Below are 20,708 nucleotides of genomic sequence, written 5' to 3' on the forward strand. Positions count from 1 at the left end.
CTCTCCAACTTCCCTCCTACCTCTCCGGGAGTATCTCTTCTTCCTCTTCTGGCGTTGGTGGCCTGCTCTCTTCAAACTCCTCCTCTCTCTCCTCTTTAGGGAGGGTCTCCTCTGGCTGAGCAGGGGGCGTCCTGGCCTCTTTCTCAAACATCATCTCCTCCTCTGGCCATGGCTCTTCCTCCAGCTGGAGATCCTGGTCCTCAGGGGCGGCTGACTGTGTGGCGGCAGGACCGTTGAGATGAGATTGAGGCTGCCCAGAGGACGGGGTCTGTTGGGAGGAAGGGCCTGTGGTAGACGTGGGGGGCTGTGAGTTAGTCACGGTGGCCGGGTGGGATGGAGGCACGACGCTGGCCGCCTGGTGTTGTTGAGACACTGCTGGGGCTGGAGGGTGGGTCTGGGCAGGCTGAGCGGTGGGAACAGAAGAAAGGAAAGTGGAGGCCAGGCCTGTGACTGCAGCTGTGAGAGGATTGGACATGGAGAAGAAGGAAGTGGCAGAGGGGGCCGGCTGCGGCTGTGTTGGGGGCTGTCGAGGCGGTTGTGTTGGTTGGCCAGAGGGGGGCTGTTTAGGCGGTTGTGTTGGTTGGCCAGAGGGGGGCTGTTTAGGCGGTTGTGTTGGTTGGCCAGAGGGGGGCTGTTTAGGCGGTTGTGTCGGTTGGCCAGAGGGGGGCTGTGCTGACGGGGCCATGCCAGGAGGATGAGACTGGTTGGATGTCTGGTTGGGGGGTTGAATAGGGGGCTGCTGTTGGTGTAAGGACGGCTGTTTCTCCAGAGGAGGCCTGGAGCCGGGTACCTCCAGAGTTTGGGGCGCTGTTGAAGTTGGGGTGGGGGTAAAGGGAGCCTCCATGTCCTCACTGAGTGTCCCATCCAAGATGTACATATCCTCATCATCGTAGATCATCTCCTCATCCTCATAGAGCCTCTCCTCTTCTCCCTCATACAGTCCTCCGTCGTCCTCCTGGTACAGAGCCGCCTCCTCTCCTCCGTCTTTGCTGTAGCCGCCCTCATCGCTGTACGCCCCCTGCGTCTCGTCGGGGTCCCAGTCTGGAGAGCCTTTACTGTAGCTGACCGAGGAGTGGCAGGAGTGGTAAGAGTCGTTCTCGTCGTAAGGGTCCCTCTCTCTGTACTCAACGCCATAGTCCTCCTCGCTCAGCCGACTGCTGCACCGACTCAGCTCTGCAGACGATGCATAGCTCCCCGAGGGACTGCAGAGGAGAAGACAAAACAGGAACAGTTAAGACGCAACATTGCAACATGCCCTGGAGAGACTGATTATTAAAAACAGGGAAAAACCTAAACATAGAGACTTATTGCAGAGGAGGAAGAAGTACTTAGAACTTGCTCTTAAGTAAAAGTAGAACTACCAGAGTGTAGGAATACTCCGTTACAAGTAAAAAAACTGCTTTCAAAATGTGACTCAAGTAAAAGTGCAGGTATTAGCATCAAAATATACTTACCAAAAGAAAAAGTACTCATTGTGCAGATTTCAGAATAATATATCATATGTTTATCAAAAGGTGCAGCTAGTTTGAATTTGTCTGCATGCTGCAGGGTAGCTTGTGATTTACTCTAGGTGTAACTAAAGTATTATTTAAGTGTTGTTTATATTTCACATCTTTAATCCAAATCTGCCAAGTAACTAGAGGTTAGTTGGGTAAAAGTACACTATTTACAACTGAATTGTAAAAGTACAAAGTAGCAAAAAAAGGAAATATTCAAGTACAAGTACCTACAAATGTTACTTAAGTACAGTACTTGAGCAAATGTACTTAGTTACATAACATCACTGTATACATAAACACATAAAAGCACACTCACTGGCCTGTACACTTTGTACTCTACTGGACAGCCTTACTAAAAAACCTTTTCTACATGTCTTGTTATGGCCATGAATAATGCCGATGGTTAATCAATGAAAAGTACTGGGGATACAAGAGTACCAGACAAGCAGCGAGAATTAGAGCAGAACTCAAAGAGAGGCCTCCAGAAAGCTGACAAAGGAAAAAGCACAGGCATCCAGAAATACAACAAACTGGGGGAAAGTATTTATACTCCTTGATAAATAGGGCTATTAAAACAGCATAGAGGCCAGATAGGAAGTAGGATGAATGGGGAGGGGGGGGGGGGGGTGATAGTGAAGACAGGAAGGGAGTGGTGAGCATCGAGACAAATAGAGGGAGAGAGCGCATGAAGTGAGTGTAGAGAGCCGAGAGGAAAGAGATGAAGAAGAATGGGCGGGGGTGTGTGGAGGCTGCCCTGTCCAATACACTCACACAAGCGTCTAATCTTATGTGCAGTATTGACCATTAGATTGCCAGTTGAATAATTCATGAAGCAAGAGATGAAGGGGCACATACTTTCATGCCAAGTCTTTGAGAAGCATGTCAATATGAGCTGAGAAATGAAACAGTATCGCAGAAAACTCTGAAGTAGCGCTTTGTCTGTATAACCCAATGAAGGACTGACACACACACAGCGCACGGCAGAATGTCATTGACTATGATCATTCACTCCAAGGCCTTTCTCGTGGAGGGTATTTTGACTCGTCACATTGGGAAAAGCACCGGTGTAAATAATAAAATAAATGATGGTTGAATTCCGTTTAGTTGATTTAGTTTCAGGGTCCTGATACTGGGACATGGTTTACTGGGAGACAGTGGCGGCGCCAGAGCATTTTTGTTGGGTAATCTATGGTAGGGCTAACCCATACAGTGGTGGTGCTCAAGTCAGTATTTGCAATGTAATTACATGCACGCTATATTACCCCCCTTGACAGTGAAACGTCACGCGTGAGGTTTAGATTATTTCCCTGTCTCAATCAAAATGGAACTGTATGAAATAAAACGGCACATTTGTCTTGTAGTAAATAAAAAGGGATCACTGTGAACGTGACGTATGATAGTACACGTTGAAGATCCAATGGGGATACTGAATGGCGGTTTCGATTGATCTCAATCAATAAGGCATGACGCAGATCCAACGTTTCGTTGCTCTGGCTGTAGGTCTATTCAAATTGCATTCGGAGGCATTTTGATCTGACCGCGGCCGCGCTGATATTATAACGCCAGAGAATTTCCACACCTTTAGTGTATAAAACTCCCCCACTACTTAGACTATTCCTTGCACCCCTCTTATAGCATAAGCCCGAATGGTCTCAACCATATTGCATCAGTAACGTGCACTTGTTGTTACAGCAGGATCAGTTTGTGTGCTGTGGACACGACCCGTATATTTTCGCAATCCGTGTTCTCAACATTTAGCATTTCGCTTATTATTTAATTGAATTTGCATCACTTTTCATGGTGGGGCTAAGGTGGGGCTAAGCCATTTCTTGGTATGGCTGTAGCCTACCCCAGCCATACCCTGGCGCCGCCACTGCTGGGAAACTTCAATATAACGGAGCCATTGTTTATCATAAGTAACACGGTTTTCCGTCCGATACTACCTCATGTGTGTGCTGTGAAAAAGGCGTATTACCTCACCACAAAGTATTTTTTAAAGTAATAACTGTATTGTTAAGTTAATTCAACGAGCAGAAAATGAATAGACATTTATAAATGAAGGAACGACAACAAGGACCATCTTGGAAATAAGTCCTTCTACCCTGTTGTTTTCTTTTAAATGTTCATTTCGATTGGTGTTACAATGTTTTAAGTTTCTTCTTAAGATTATCAAATAAAATGAAAAGGAGGTAAATACGGCAAATTGGTAAATGCTAAAAAAAAAAAGACAAACAGAAGCACAAGAAGAAAAGGGTCATAAAGGGCAGCAAATTAAATCGATAATGTTCATTATACAATCAAATCTGTCTAAAATAAGATTGAATTAGCCTCTATAAGATACTCATTGTACAAGACCAAGTGAGTTTAAAACCTACAGGTTATATTATGATATTTAGTTTATTAAAGTCAATTCTGTTATTAAGCAAAAATGCTTCTCACCACGTTTGTTTTAAATCATTTTAAACTGAATAAGAAATGGATGGATGAATCAAACAAGCAATCTGAAGTCACCTTGTCTCTTAATAGTTTACAACAAATTATTTATCAATGAATTCATCAAAAAATGAAGATAATCATTCGTTCCACATGAATTGACAGTGCAGCAGGCACACACCTGACAGTCCTCTGGTGCGGGTACTCGAGGTCCTGGCCGTTGCCAGAGCGCGGGTACGAGAGGCTTCTGGTGCTGCTGTGCTGTTGGCTGATGGGATACTGGTGGACGGAGGCGTTGGGCTGCGATGTGCTGTAGTAGGGGGGGGGGATGCTGTTACTGGTCTCACTGCGATAGTCGCTGTCCCTGTCATCCACAGCGCTGTCTGGGTCTTCATCTGCACAGACGCACATCAAAAGAAAAAGCTGCATCAGTCCTTTTGATGGTGTCATCATAGATTTCAGAAATAGGAGAAGATAAAAGCAAGAGCATGAGGAAAAAAAACTTAAAAGGGATGATCCCGATTGAAACAATTCTCTGTACTATGGTTATTACAGATAATATAGAGATGAGATGCGAGCATACTGAACCCCCTTTAGACCCATATAGGTCATTCAGAGTGCATCCATACATAAAGCACATGATGAATATCATTATCGGCTTTCTTCTCATTCTCATCATCATAACTGCACATAAATCCAGTCCTGCTCACCATGAGGACATGCTGTATTTCTGTGGTGTCCACAGATCAGAGATGAACATCCCAGAGGGAAGTGATGAGAGACTTTAGCAGAGCTGAATCAGTCAAGAGCGAAACCAGCATCTATTAATCATTCATCATTATCCATCACCGTCTCACGCTCTGATGAAGGTGGCTCCTGCGACGCTTACACCTTCATGGTCATCTGTTTGACACTAATTAAAGTCATCAAACTTTGTTTCTCACTTCAACCGTGTCCCCACGTTTCTCTCTCTTTCCCTCTCACTCACTTCATCAGCTCACCAGCTATCATTAAGCTTTCCCTTTTCCTCTGTGTGGAAAGAGAGGAGATGAGTCTCTGCACTTGTGTGGGTGAGTTTGACAGACGCTTATATAAAAGCATCCGCTAATCACAGCATTACAGAAAAAGGACAGAAAGGAAGAGAGGTGGGGAGAGTTTTTTTTCTTAATGTATGTATACATTTCCAAGTACTCTATGTTTCCTATCAGCATTATGCAAGGTTCAATGTTCATTATTGTGGCTCTACATTGCAGAACATTAAATATAAATATTAAACACTGCCTCGTGTTAAAGGGTGTTTTAAGATAAATTACCCTGAATAATCCACAGAGCGTTCATCAGAAATACTTTATACAAAATATATAGATATGAAAGACGGATATCAATAGGAAATATGTCATTTTCTAGAGCAACAAGGACATCGTTCTTGAAAAGAGATTTTGCCGTTTAATTTTCGAAGTGGCATTTTTTTAAGAGCACCACAAACGAAATGTAACTTAGTTGTATTGTTTGAGGGGATGGTGGCAGATATCACAGAGCGGGATAAACAAAAACTATCTGCATGACTAGATACCACAAAAAGGTAAGAGAGAAAAACAATGTTTGTTTTTGGGCATTTAAATAAACTCGCTCTTCTTCTGATATTCTTCTAATCTACACCCAAAAAAACAAATTGAAGCTTTAAGTGTTACACTCCCTGTTTCAAAGCTTTGTGATGGTTAGAGAACCAAATGTATACAACATGTGATTCTCCAGATACATATGGACTCCAGTGTATGCACAGTATTTGTATATTGTATGTACACTTACTTTGTTGCTCTCCCCATAGGCTCCAGTTACCTGCAATAAAACAGGAGTGTGTTTAGTATTGATTATGAACTGGTGCCCAAACATAAACATACATTCACGCAATTAAGGTTCCCAGATGGTGCTGGTGGATGGAAAGAGAGCGCGGAGGAAGTGCTGAGCCTCCCAGAGTTTCCACCTGCAGCAGACAGCTGGCTCAGCAGCTCTGCAGACTGAACCAGAGGAAGCTCAGCAGCCTCCTGGAGAAGCGCCTCCGGACATCTGAAACCCCTATCGATTCTTTACAGTGCAGCCATCCTATCTCCCTCCAACACACACAACAACTCATGTGGGGGTTACACACATTATACACATACTGAGCTTAAGCAATCTAATTACATCTCAACAGCTTATCACATCATTCTCTTGCTCAGCACAAACAGATGGTTAATATATAGGGTGAACTGTCACTTACAGCACTGGGTTCCTGGTGCACGAAGAGGCCGCTCCTGCTCCTCCTGGTAAGAAAACTGGAGTCAGACAGATGGAAAACTTGACATAGATTAGCTGGTAAATTAATAGGGAGATGCTATATTCAGGAAGTGGAGAAATGTATGTGTAATATGGTTGTTTTGCCAATAAATCATCTGGGCATGTTGGTGAGTTGTGAGGATATTCTAGGGTGCTAAATCAAATGGGGTGACTGCTTACATCTTGGTCCCTCATGGCATTGATCTGCTCCAGTTTTTTTGTCCAGTATCGTGCCTCATCCTCAGGGATATCTGGAAACAACACAGCAGGCAAACTCAGTTGACAAACACAGCTCTAATTGAGCTCTACCTACATCAGCTGTTTTCCCCTGGAAACACTTCTGTCGTAGTTATAAACTCTGGAGATAAAGTGAGCTAAAACAACCCCAATATTGTGTGACCCAGATATGTTTGGCCTGTTAAGATCAGTGACTTTGAAAATGGGCCTGTTCACTCCCAGCTTCAAAGCCAATCCGCTATAAATAGATCAGCTCCACAAATGGAGGAGTCAGGTGAACAATATCGACCGGAGGAAACAGTGAGAAAATGACACCTAATCAATGTAAAGAAGAGCACAGCTTGATCACTGAGAAGTAAAGGACACAAACACTCTCCTCGACTCACAGACAGTCTTGAATACATATCACTGGAAGCAGGTCAGTTGAATTAATCATTCAGGGATTATTGGTGTTCATAAATCACAGTTTGCTGTGAAAATACACCGACAGACATCATTTATTCAAGTCGGCTTCTCATTCGCTCAAGGACTGATGATTTCCTATATTTCTATATTTTCATCTTCTCCCCATATTGACAGTTTCTCACTTTTATGTGAATATTGATTTCTCACCGAGAGGCAGCTCAAAGCGTGTGTCGAGCAGCACCAGGTGGAGAGTGGGCTCTTTGGTGCCGGAGATCTCATTATCAGTCATGATGACCTGAGAGTCCAGCGTGAGCCATTCCCCCAGGCCCTCCTGCGTACAGAAAGACATTTTGAGGCCGACACACAAACAACATGCTGTACAAATGGATGATCGTGATTAAAAACATGTCGGAGCAGCAAATTAGTGAGTCTCCTGAGTACAGAGAGTTTAAATACAGTATTTCTCAAGTGGTGGCAAACCTCATTGGACTGCCGGATGCTCCGGAGGGGGATCCACACAGTGCCCACCATGGTGTCCCAGATCAGCCCCTTGTTCCACACCTCTACCGTCAGACCCAGGTCCAAGCGGTTTATTTCGCTGGATAGGAAGAGGAAGACAAACGTCAAAAGTCAGAAGAAAAATGTATGACAATTAATTTTAAGACTTCTGTGGAAAGTTGGTACATTTACTCAACTGCTAGTAAATGTTTGATTTATTTCTACATTACTTGCCTTTTTCCATTTGATGCTACTTAAAAGTTATACACCATTACATTTCTAAAGGAATATTACAATTTTAACTCCACTTACAAAATATTTTTAGTTCAGATTTTCAGGACACGCATGGATCAGCAGTTTAATATTTCAATGCACATTTCTGGACGGTAAATGTACATAGGCAAATATCTCTACTAATTAATATGTATTGTCAATATAACTCTTAATTATTAAACGTTGTATCTCTATACAAATATATAAAAAAATATATAATAAAACATTGATTGTATTAATATTAGTTTCTTTTTGACAAGTTGTTATTAGTATTAACTAGAAAAATGCAAAAGAAAAAAGAGACAAAAAAACTCTTCTTAATAAAAATAAGAAAATAAACAAAAGACCATATTTACATTTGACACATAGAGTACCTTATGAAAAGCATCTAAAAATAAACTGTAAAGAAATTGTTAAAAACTACACCATTCGTCTTTTGAGGTAAAATTATCCAATATTTACAAAAAGAGCAAATATATAATAATATAAAATGAAACATGTTATAAATCTAAATATTCACAAGGTGATTTTGCATTACCAGTACTTTCACTTCGATACTTGAACCATATTTAGCTGATTACACATTATAACCTATTTGCTAAACACACAGGTAGTCATACACACTAAAGATTCACTGTGACAAATATAAGACAGCTCTCTGCGGGAGCAAGCCTGAGCGAATCTAACATAAAACATTTATAAGACAGCAGGAAGCAGCAAAAGAAGAGAGAAAGAGAGCGGGGGATGAATCAAGAGAGGAGAGGAGAAGAGTGTGATGAAGGCAGTGGAGGAGGTGATTGTATCGCATGCCTGCAGGGAGCGAGTGGGAACTTTAATTAAGAAATAGGGGTACTGGATTTCCCGTCTCAGTGGTGACTCCTTTTAGGAACGTGCCCGTTTGATTCATGGCAGGGGCTGAGGGGGCGCAGTCACTTAAAGGCCGTTTGAAGAAGGCGACGAGGCTTTCTCTGCAGCCCAAACATTACATAATACAGCTTCACTGATGCAACCCCGGAACTACGATCAACGCCTCCAAACATCATATCATACGCACAGGACTCCGCAGTCAGCCTGCCTGCTGCATCCCACATGCTAAATGATCCTCACCATGTACCGCCCTGACACTGTAAAGACATCATCTCTGCATGCCAAACACTCTGTGTTTCATAAGGTTGAGATGTAAAGATATGTACTGAAACAAAGCTCATACAAACGAGTGGGAAAAGCTGCTATTGAGCAAGAAAAGGAGGAGATTGGAAGAGTTAAAAGTAAGGTTGAGATGTAAAGAGGAAGACGAAGAGAAGGAGGAGGGGCTGAGTGGATGAAGATCAAGGAATGGTGTTTAAAGAATTGACAGAGGAGAGGAAGGTGGGGCTGGGAGGAAGCCAAGGTTTGGAATAAGGATGAGAAGGGCAAGTGTCGAGGGATAGCAGATGAAAAAAAGAAAAGAGGATGAGGCGTTTGTTTGAGGCGGAGGTGCGGATGTGGAGAGGAAGACCTACGTGGAGCAATGTAGGGATGAAGGGCACTTGGGGGAAGGAGGAGAGAAAGAAGAGGAGGGAGTACAGGTTGATAGAAGGCAAGATAAAAAAGAAAAGCTCTCAAGCAGGAGAAGTGGCGGAGACGATGAAGGGAGAAGGGAGAGGACGGAGCGAGGTAAAGGGAGAAACAGAAGCAGAGTGTTATCTGAAGAAGACGAGGGACTCACAACATGAAGTCTTGCTCCCAGCTGGGCAGGTTGCCCCTGACAGCAATGGTTGTGCTCTTCACATTTTGTACTTTTAGAGTCACATAAGTGTTGAACTTCTCTGTAAAAGGAGAGAGGGGGGAACATTAGAAGATAATAATGTAGATATTAGAGAGTATATTAATCTACATAGGAACTGACTGCATCCTTCTATTTGCATTAATGGCTGCAGCATGTAATGTGTCCTCAGTCTGCTTAAAGATTTATGTGACATAACAGCCAGTCCCTCCCTTTTTCTATTTCCAGGATCCCTGGTCTTACCTTGGGGTCCATCCAGCTTGGCTTTCTTCACTGTGGACACACAGAGAGGGACAGTGTCACACACAGGAACGCCATCTGCTTTCACTTCTGAACGCTCATGCATAATCTCTACTGGCTTTCACCCAGAGAACAGGCACCGAGTGGAGACCCGAGATCAAATACAAAACACAGTTCTACTACATTGAACTTACTGTAAAAAATGAATGCTGTAATATCAGTATGTTGAAGAACTTTTATACATTTGGTACACAATTTACAATCTGTAATAATAATAATTGTATTTAAACAGCACCTTTCAAAATAAAGTACTTTACGACAAGTTAAATAATGAAGCTTGGAGGGGTAGGCTGGGCTCATTTGCACCCTTTATGTTTATTTATTTATTTGTATTGCCACTACTATTGTACTATTTTGTATTAATCTTTCCCACTATGATCATGTATGTCATTAAGTATGGTATTCCTGTCATGCTATGTTTTGTCTTTATTATTTCTTGTTGGCTGTTCTGTTTGTCTTCTATGTTGAAAAAGAGAAGCAGGATTTCCACCCCAAAGAAGTCGTACTATTGCTTACACTTACACGGAAATAATTAAGCTAAAACATGTTTTAAGATCAAATATAGGATTCATATTTTAAAATTATACATACTTTCAATTAGGAAGAGCTGTTAAGATAAAAGTGAGTCACTAAGTTGTATGCAATGTACATATTTACTTAGCACATTAGTGTTTATACACAATGCTCTGCCTTTTGTTGTTGTTGCCATAAGGTCTGACATGTTGGCACTGAGTGTGGGGGAAATACATAGACACACACAGCGCTGGAAAACCATGGGGGACTTTCCTTCATCAGTGTGGGAAAGAGAAACATAGCATACAGCACAGATTACAAAGGATTACCAAAACATGTATATCTACATCACTAATATGATCTGATGAGAAGAGATTTAAATAGAATAAGATTGTTTGAGACTGAACACACATGCCAGTTCAAATGGGAATGTCTCATTGTATAAGCATTCAAACTCCAGCTTTATCCAACCCGGTGTGTCAGAGGGTTTTCACAGTACATTTAAAGCCCAGGCTTTCTCTCTGCAGCACTTTTTTACCGGCTTTGACGTAACTCACACATACATTATTAATACTCTACCCACCGCACTCCACCGCGCACACACACATGCTCCAGATCCCCATACCTCACTGCAGGTGTGTACAAAGGTTCACATCAGACAAAATGCAAACGCAAGCTCAATGCTTCCTGTAAACAAACCAACACTTTTATCGGCCCTTAAAAAAAGCAGTGTGATCACCAATTGATGTCTTAGTTCACAATATTCTCCACAGACCGTCCACACTAGAACAGGTTGTCATAGTAACCACCAGGAAATGAAAAGTTGATGGAAAATTGCCCTGAGTCAGCAAGGCACTTTTGTATTTTTTATGAAACACACACACCCTGAGCTAAATAGTTTAAGTGACACACACACACACACACACACACACACCACACACACACACACAAACACACCACACACACACACACACACACACACACACACACCACACACACACACACACACACACACACACACACACACACACACACACACACACACACACACACACACACACACACACACACACACACACACACACACACACACACACACACACACACACACACACACCACACACTACAAAAAAAGCTTTTAATCTTTGCTTCCATTAATACCTCTCCAACCTTAATGCAAACTTAACCTGGAACACACTTAAACACACACATGTAAACACATCTGTATATTTGCTAAATGTATGCCCTGACACTGGCACAACTTCCATTTGAAAACCCAGAGTAGTTGCAAATAAATGCAGTGAAGGTAAGTAAGGAACCGAGCAATGCTTTAAGCAATCCTTTACTATGTTTAGGCAGACCACATCGGAGCCTGCTTCGTCCTGTGTTTAAGTGTCAACACTAAAAGAGCCCTGGAAATATATCAGTACATAAGGAGGATCAATAAAAAAAGGAATTGGATTTTCGACAGCGGAAAGCTGAAGTTTAATAATACCACACAATCATAAATCTCCCTGACAGACTGAGTTATGATGAGAAATGTCCACAAGCTAACAAACAATACGTTTGTCACAACTGGATGTATCTAAGCAACACAAACCCACACATACAAATACGGTACATGTAAGTGCCTATAACTCATAAACAATAAAGCTTATGATAGGCTGTATCATTAATAAATCGATTGAAATGTAGGTTTTCGCTAAGTAGCCTAGAAAACCAGGTCAAAGCTATAACTATCTATCACCATCTGATTAAATGTCTTGAAGGACATAACAAATCAAAGTCTGTTTGTTGTTGTATTCTTTAATCAGAGGAAGCACAGCACAATCTGTAAGACTGAACAGTACATTTTCTGCAAACCCCATTACTTCATTCAGGAAGTACCTCTGACACAGCAGACTCTGACTTATGGGAATAAGCGGATTGCCAAGAAAACAGAGACTCGACAGGGAATCAAGCAAACCCTTCAACATGAACTGTCAGGGAATGTAAAGTAGGGAGTGGGTGAGCCGGGTTCAGCCATCCACTGACAAAATGAGAGGGCTGACATGATTCAGAGAGCGCCTATATACATATTTACATATATGTATGCACAGGTATCCTCACACACACGGATCTGCAGTAGTCTTTGCGACTGCTGACAGAACATCACACCTAAAAAAACAAAAACAAATCAAGACGGCGAGAAACTGGACATGAAGGAAAGCGGAATATCTGCAGGAAAAGATGCCAAGTTTTTCAGAGTTAATCTGTATCTGTGTCTGAATTCTGCTGGGTCTGCAGATGCTCTCAAGAAATGCTGCCTATTCAAGAGGCACAAAGTACAGAGGAGGCCAGAAATAGCTCCAGTCAGGTAAGCATGAATGATGTAACAGGAACAGAAGAGGGATCTCTGCCAAGTCTCGTAGTCTACGACACTGACAGCCGCTGTTTATGAATGAATAACGGTCCGGGTCTTAATGACACCTGGGACTGACTCAGAGCAGGGCCCGGCAGTGGGTGGACTGGCAGCAGGATGAGGGGGGGTAGCATCCATTATGGGCCCGGCGTATAGAAGGTGACTTTGAAACCTCCTTAACTATCATTTTATCCCCACAATATTATCTATGACAAACGTCTAGCACCTAAACATACCTCCAAACATATATTTACATGTACTGACTAATTGGGATCAAACATTTATCAAATATTTGAGAGAAGATGAATATCACTAATTAACAGTTTTGGGAAAGAAGTAAACATACTTCTATTGGTCCTTCACTGCTTAATATCAAGTCAAGTGAGGACAAAATGCAGAACAAAACCTTTCAAATTGTCAGCACTATGTGTTCCAATGCAAGATGACACAACACCCAAATAATAAGGAGAAAGTTGTTTTTGTAATTATGCTGATTCAACCCCTATCTGTCCAACAGTGTTATTTTAGAGGGGTCTCCTCTCTCTCAGCGTGGATCATACACTCCCCTGATGACTGCAACCTGTGTGAGGCTGAAGGGTGTTACTTTATGAGCAATCACAGCAGATGCTTATTCATGGAATGGAGAGGCAACAGTGTCAGCATCAGGAGCTTTCAGGGAGTCTGGTAGGAGGAGGTGACGCATCGCTTCAGGGAAAACGCTGAGAAAGAAGGGACGAGCATCTCCAGCCCAATACGAGTATTCCCTCACGACTACAGCGGCGCGGCAGAGCGGCAGGAGTGGTGCGGCAGGAGCGGTGCGGCAGCGGCAGGGGCTTTTCCTCGTCCTCCACCTCCTCTGACTGCCCACGCATGAATGAAGAGATGACACACGCTCACACCGCAACCCACCACCAGGATAGGAAAAAGCAGTTCTCCTCCTCCATGTACACATTTATAGAAACTCAATGAGCCCAATGAATGGTAGGCTATTAACAGTCACGACTGGGCTACCCTATAACAATTCTGCCTACCTGTTTCTGCGGTCAGATAATTCATACAAGGCATCTTTAATTGAGTTAATTAAGCAAGCATGTCATTCAGCAACAGTGCCGTTAAAAGTATCCCAGTGGCATCCCCCACTGTAAACGTGCTGTGTTTCCGTAAATACTAGCTGCTGCTGTGCGATTTAATGACTGATCAGCACAAATCCTGCTCGGGCTACACAGACTTTTCTCCGGAGCTGATGATAGCCCGCAGGCTCTGTCAGACAGCAGCTAAACCCCAGCAGGTAATACTTAAAGACATCAAACATAGCCCTTAAATGTCCTCTCTTACCTCCCACACATAGCAGGGACATCTCTGATATCGGCGGGAGCGTCCCCGGCTGTCCTCTGCTGAAAGCTCCGTGATTTGTTTGGTCAAGTCCGGTTGTCTCTTGGTTACAACAAAAAAAACTCAAACCGCCAAACCGTTACCGTAAAAGGTACCGGAAACCAGTCGGCATCATGTCAGAAGCGCTCGTCTCTTTCTCTGCAGAGATGTTGCTCTTCTGGCAGGACAAGACACACAGGAGTGGATTCCTCGCCCCCCTTTTCTCCCTCCTCTGCATTGCTTCAGGTCTGCTCCGCTGCTGCTCCTGCGCGCACAGCCATCTTGTTTCAGCAGCAGCACCCTCCGCGCGAGGACAGCTCCCCCGTGCCGCGCTGCCCTGACGTCACGGGCGGTTGATGAGTAGCAGGCAGGAAGAGAGGGAGGGGGTGGGGGAATAAATAATAAACATAATCATGCAGTCAATGATGTAGGCGAAGAATTTCATTCATTATTTTCACAAAGTTTCACTCTTTAGCTTATTGTATTTGATTTGACATGTATATATTTCACTTTTCATTGGTCCTGCAACTAAATCTTGCACTATTTCATTTCTCAGTTTCTTCTTGCACTATTTTATTTGCTTTATTATTATATGTCCTATATATTTATGTTGCATTGTTAGCCTGGGACTTAAGATTGTCATTGCCATAACGACACTAGCTAGTGTGCATATGACAAAAAAACCTTTGAATCAAACTTACAAAGCATTTTAGAAACGTTTTCTTATTCTAGTATTTCATAATCTAACCTACCAAGCTTTGAAAAATGCAGTTTTAATGTATTTTTTAAAATAAAATGTATAAGCTAGCCTACAACACTCCAGTGTCAGATTGTATATGATTGGCATATGCAGAAAAAGGGCTTGCTTTGGGGCATCACATTCTCTGCACTGAAGGGCACCCTAGAGCACAGCTGATGTATTTGGACATTATGCAATTCTGATCATTCACAATATTGCAAGGGATGCTCATGTTTGCATCAATCTCTTTTTTAATAAAACAATTGTAATATTAAGATGATCATAAGTAGATTTTTTTGAAAATCAAATATGAAACAAATGCAATTTCGATTATTGCACTAGTCTTTAGTGTGATTTTCATACAATTCAAATTATATGTTTAGCCCTAACCGTTATGTAGAAGAGGGTATACGCAAGTAGTATTTCCACCTCCTTTTCTGTCAAAAGCCATTAAGTTAGGAGAATATCCACTTTCTCCTTATACCAATCTACTTAAAGGTAGGGTAGGGTAAGTTTGAGAAACCGGCTCGAGATCGCTAGAATTTGAAAATACACAACCGGAGAAAATCTGCCACTTCCTTATAGAGCCCCTCCTCCAACACACACGAACGCGCACATGACCAATGAGGGCACGAGATAAGTTTGTGCCCCGATGGAAGGCTGACAGGCAGGTAGGCCATCCAGTCATTTTAGCCGGCCCGGCTAAAATGATTGGTCGTACTTTTTACAGTATTACGGCTTCCACAGATGACATTTAATGGATTTTTTGTCAAAGCACTTAAGATATTCATTGCTATCGGGATGTTAAGAGCATTCCATGGAATATAACAAAAAGTGTATCTCGAGCCGGTTTCTCAAACTTACCTACCCTACCTTTAACCGAGTACAGCCTACTTACCATGGGACTACTGGTTTTACTCTAGATGGCAATTTATGAGGGACATCCTGGTGGACCAAATCCTTTTCAAAGCATTACACTATCAGGGATAGTAGTAGTACTATAGTGGGTTGGTGAATTTGATGTGGCCTAATTCGAGTGTATATATATATATAGCCTAAAAATATTATATAAAATAAAAATGACCCAACTAGTTTTCAAATATAGATATCAGACTCCCCCCACCTCGCTCTAACTCTTACATTCTCAGGAAAAATTAAGAAAACATGTTATTATTTGTCAGTGCCAGCAACAACCCTGATAAAAAATATATATATATATATATATTGTTGCTTCAAAAAGGGACAATGGGTGTACTGCACAATGCACATGCCTGGTATTTGATTTCTTTACAATGTATGTTTTGGTTTGATGAATGCACTAGATTTTAGTTAAGAGAAAACATAAACAGGTGTGTTCGCTAAGGATGAAATACTGGTGTGTGAGGCAGATGGACCTCATGTACAGGTGGAGAGCATAGAGCACCGTGTAGTACCAACAACAAACGCCAGGCGGCAGCTAAGGGAAACAAAGACTGACGAGACTACTAGAAATACAAAAAGCGACGAAGTGCGTTGTTTACGCCTACACTCCGTTCAAGATGGCTGCTGGAGACAACAGCGGCAGGCCTCCTTGCCTTACTTTCTCTGGTCCTGGTCCTTTGGGAAACAGCCAGCCAAGCAACAGCGTGTTCTCCATGCCGGCGTCTAACGGCGGAGCTGTCGGTGCGGCCGGGGGAGCGCAGGGCGCGACGAGGCGACCCAACCCGCAGATGGGGCCTGGCGGCGGGGACAGCAACGGAGTGTCGAGCGGAGCTCAACCGACTGCGCAGAACTCCCTGCAGCAGTCCGCTGCGGCAGGTGCTGCAGGAGCCATGTCCACCCCGGCCACCAACATGGCAACCGCGGCGTCAAACGCAGCCGCGTCGGCAGCAGCGGCTGCCACCCCGGCTGCTGCGTCTGTGCTGGTGTACCGAGAGCCGGTGTACAACTGGCAGGCGACCAAGAGCACCGTCAAGGAGCGATTCGCTTTCCTCTTCAACAACGAAGTGCTCAGTGACGTTCATTTTTTAGTGGGCAAAGGGATGGGGATTCAGAGGATACCTGCGCACAGGTAAGATCAGCTGCATGAGTATTCAAAACGTTAGCTAGCTAACTATGACGATGCAAAGCGAAAAACGCAACCTCTGTTTTGTTGATATGGTCAGGTTTGTTTTGGCTGTGGGGAGCGCAGTGTTTGATGCCATGTTCAACGGAGGCATGGCGACAACTTCGACGGAAATAGAGCTTCCTGATGTGGAGCCAGCTGCCTTCCTGGCCCTGCTAAAGTAAGAGTGTGAGAGGGGGAGAGGGCTGCCATTTAAACTGTCCTGAAAGTGGGCGTGTATAATTGTGTCATTATGCAATTAGTTAGCGGGTATAATAATGTTTAGACAATGCAACATTAAATACCTCACTAATGCATTAATTATATTATTATAACCTCAGAATGTCTTGTGCAGGTTTCTCTACTCTGATGAAGTCCAGATCGGGCCTGAGACAGTGATGACCACACTATATACAGCTAAGAAATATGCAGTGCCCGCCCTGGAGGCTCACTGTGTGGAGTTCCTCAAGAAGAACTTGAGAGCAGACAATGCGTTCATGCTGCTCACACAGGTCTGCCTCCCCAGAGCTTTAAAAATTGTTATTTTTGTAAAAGTGATATATCTTATTATGTCTTTTAGTGATCAGATCTTATTTCATCTCCTAGTTTAGCTGCCCTAGGTGTTGTGTGCTGAAACTGTCAGTATGATATGCAACAGAGCTGAAATTTAAACCCCTACATTTAAAAGGATATTTTCTTTGATACTGGTGCTGATACAATAGCAGAGTTATGGTATCCATACCACAATAATACTCTACTTTGAGAAATCTTAACATTTTAATATTTTTTTTACAGACAAACCAACGTTCTTAAATATAACTTGTTGTTGAAATCCATGCAGCTTTACAAACAGCAAATGAGTCTCAAAAATTGGCAAAATAACAATACAGAAAATGTAAATCAAAGAATAAGTAGAAAATATTCTGTTATTTTTTTTATTTGATGCCAGTTTTTGGCATTTGTCTATTTTTAGGACTCAAAAATCATGAGAGTTCCTACTATTAGATCTTAATCCAGATCTGCAAATGTTCAATTCTGAGCTTTTGACTGAGCCTTGTAGTGAAACAAAGTGATCCATTCTTTATTCTTTGTTTCAGGCACGCTTGTTTGATGAGCCTCAGCTCGCCAGCCTCTGTCTGGAGAACATCGATAAGAACACTGGAGATGCTCTCGCCGCTGAAGGCTTCACAGACATAGATCTGGGTAATGTTGCCTTGTGATTGTCATTAGTCTCTCTCAGTCTCTGTATTTAACAGTATCAGCCTCACTGACCGTCACGTCTTCATCTCTCCCTGCCTCAGATACGTTGGTGGCCGTGTTGGAGAGGGATACTCTCGGGGTGCGGGAGGTGCGTTTGTTCGGTGCTTCTGTGCGCTGGGCAGATGCAGAGGCTCACAGGCAGCAGATGCAGCCCACGCCCGAGAACAAACGCAAAGTGCTGGGCAAGGCTCTCACACTCATCCGCTTCCCTCTCATGACTATTGAGGAATTTGCTGCAGGTAAACAGAATCACAAGGAATCCAACAGTGAAACATCTTTTGTAGATTATTCTCTTTGCCTGAACACACACTGTGCTTTCTATCGTCCCTTCAGGTCCAGCCCAGTCCAGTATTCTGAGTGACAGAGAGGTGGTGAGTCTTTTCCTCCACTTTACAGTTAACCCAAAGCCCCGCGTTGAATTCATCGACCGGCCTCGCTGCTGCCTCCGCGGGAAGGAGTGTAGCATCACACGTTTTGGACAGGTGGAAAGCCGCTGGGGTTACAGTGGGACAAGTGACCGCATACGGTGAGTGGGGTCTGTTTTGTGGCCACAAAGCACAATTAGTAGCTAGGTGCTTCTTCCGCTCCTCACACACAAAGAAGATTTGAATATTACTCAATTTGCTTAGATACCGATATGCCTGGCGGAAATAATAACACCACATATTGCAAATACTTCTCCACACAGGTATCAGTAACATTAGTGTTATGTATCCACACTCTTAATACATATCTGTTGTGTTTGTTTTTCTCAGGTTTTCGGTAAACAGAAGGATATTTGTGGTCGGGTTTGGTCTCTATGGCTCTATACACGGACCCACAGACTACCAAGTTAACATACAGGTGTGAACCCGAACCTTTCAGAAAGTTTGAGTCCAGTTTGTGTAGAGTATAACATATTTTGAATGTTAGTGTGTCTTATTGCAGATCATACACACGGACAGCAACACGGTGCTGGGTCAGAACGATACAGGCTTCAGCTGTGACGGGTCGGCCAACACCTTCAGAGTCATGTTCAAAGAACCGGTGGAGATCCTACCCAACGTCAACTACACTGCCTGTGCCACACTCAAGGTATGTGATGATAGCAGATACACATACAGCACTGTGCTCCCAATACAAGGAAAATGTGTCTTTTTGATCAAAGGATTATTTACATCAACATTTAAAGGCTGCATAGATTATTTTTTTGTCCGTGTTCAGTCTGTTTTGAAGTAAGTTTAGGTTACAAACTGACAAGTTATATTCATGAAAGAAAGTTGATTCAACTAATTTAATCAGATGATTCACTTATTTCAAACCTTGTGCGTTTTTAAAGTGACGATATCACAAAAAATTACAACAGACTTTTGAAGCTTAATTTGAAAACCAATTGCAAATAAGACGTTCAGTACAGACCTTGTTGATCTAATAATGAATTAATCAACTTAGCATGTTAGCTGTGGTTCCTTCTCACTCTTTGTGGAAATGTCTGTATATGTTATATATCACTGTGCAGCGTTGGCACCATCAGTGTATTCAACCTCTCTGTGTGTTTTTCAGGGCCCAGACTCTCACTACGGGACAAAGGGGATGAGAAAGGTAACGCACGAGTCGTCCTCCACTGGCACAAAGACGTGTTTCACCTTCTGTTACGCGGCGGGCAACAACAACGGCACTTCAGTAGAGGACGGACAGATTCCCGAGGTCATCTTCTACACATAGTCACCTCTGACACAAGCAGCAATCCTCCATCAAATGTGACAACCTGACACCAGCGCGGGGCCACACCTCAGCAGCCGTTCCTGGGACTCAGACATCATACTGTTCCCCCCATATAGTGCACTGCTGTTGGCCACATGGGAAGACAAATATCCGTGAAGCAATGTAGGTCACTACATGGGGCGTAGCTTGTCATTTGAGACGCTGCCTCTCTCTTTCTCCGCGGCTTCCTTTTATCCCTTTGTGTTGTAGTGATGCCAGCCTCTGAAACAGACATGACTGTAACCAACTCCACAAGGGACGGAGAGAGGGAGGGAGGAGCCTCTCAGATTATTCACAGTATCGATGTCACTGCTGTGGATTGGCGGCATAAGGCTTGACACTGAATTCCCCTTCCTGTACTCCCGAGCATTAGTGCGGGGAGTCGAAACTGTATTAATGTACAGTTCATCAGATATGCCAAGACAAGATCTTCATCACCCTTTAGTACAGACCAGCATTTCACTCAATTCAGCTGTAATTTCCATAGGCATCATAGGCTTACGAACTCTTTGAACCAAACTTCTTATTAATCTTAACAACATGATATGGTAAGCAATTTTTGGGTTTCTACATACAGTACAATCTGTGATATCTTGTGTCCTTGCTTGGTAGTTGCCTATACCCAAGATACCTTGCACTTCTCGGCCTTGCATATGTTTATGTGGTTGTTCTGTAAATGCACACTAACTCTTCAGACATGTTTCTTTTAAGCTTTGTTTTAAAAAGTGTGGGCGGAGAGCTTTCCTTTTTGGTGCGGAAGTAAAAGGGTTGTATATTAAAGTGGCATTTATTAACATTATATATGTAACTTGAAAAAAATATTGATTAAAGAGTGAAGAAAATATGTTGTGGTGCTTGTATTTTTAGAAAAT

The 20,708-nt window shown here is 43.0% G+C and overlaps 2 protein-coding genes across 3 annotated transcripts in view; one reads left to right on the forward strand and one right to left on the reverse strand.

Moving 5' to 3' along the window:
* LOC117488643 (protein unc-13 homolog A-like) overlaps positions 1-14,022 on the reverse strand; it is a 35,841-nt gene extending 21,819 nt beyond the window's left edge. For both annotated transcript variants that reach the window (XM_034137654.1, XM_034137655.1), the window contains exons 1-10: positions 13,976-14,022; positions 9,670-9,699; positions 9,370-9,469; positions 7,371-7,488; positions 7,098-7,221; positions 6,429-6,499; positions 6,193-6,235; positions 5,742-5,771; positions 4,114-4,327; positions 21-1,202 (exon numbers count right to left, since the gene is read on the reverse strand). In XM_034137654.1, coding sequence (XP_033993545.1) covers positions 21-1,202; positions 4,114-4,327; positions 5,742-5,771; positions 6,193-6,235; positions 6,429-6,499; positions 7,098-7,221; positions 7,371-7,488; positions 9,370-9,469; positions 9,670-9,699; positions 13,976-13,997 — 1,934 coding nt within the window. In that variant the 5' untranslated portion in view covers positions 13,998-14,022. The remainder of the gene's footprint in view (positions 1-20; positions 1,203-4,113; positions 4,328-5,741; positions 5,772-6,192; positions 6,236-6,428; positions 6,500-7,097; positions 7,222-7,370; positions 7,489-9,369; positions 9,470-9,669; positions 9,700-13,975) is intronic.
* Positions 14,023-16,254: 2,232 nt separating this feature from the next.
* LOC117488654 (BTB/POZ domain-containing protein 2-like) lies at positions 16,255-20,680 on the forward strand. The gene is made up of 9 exons (XM_034137674.1): positions 16,255-16,800; positions 16,895-17,014; positions 17,189-17,345; positions 17,931-18,036; positions 18,135-18,332; positions 18,427-18,619; positions 18,849-18,936; positions 19,021-19,167; positions 19,636-20,680. Exons 1-9 carry the CDS (start codon positions 16,289-16,291, stop codon positions 19,795-19,797), a joined length of 1,683 nt encoding a protein of 560 aa, XP_033993565.1. The 5' UTR covers positions 16,255-16,288; the 3' UTR covers positions 19,798-20,680.
* The last annotated feature ends 28 nt before the right edge of the window (positions 20,681-20,708 follow it).

This window comes from Trematomus bernacchii, unplaced genomic scaffold, assembly GCF_902827165.1.
Source record: "Trematomus bernacchii unplaced genomic scaffold, fTreBer1.1, whole genome shotgun sequence".
Taxonomy (NCBI): Eukaryota; Metazoa; Chordata; class Actinopteri; order Perciformes; family Nototheniidae; genus Trematomus; species Trematomus bernacchii.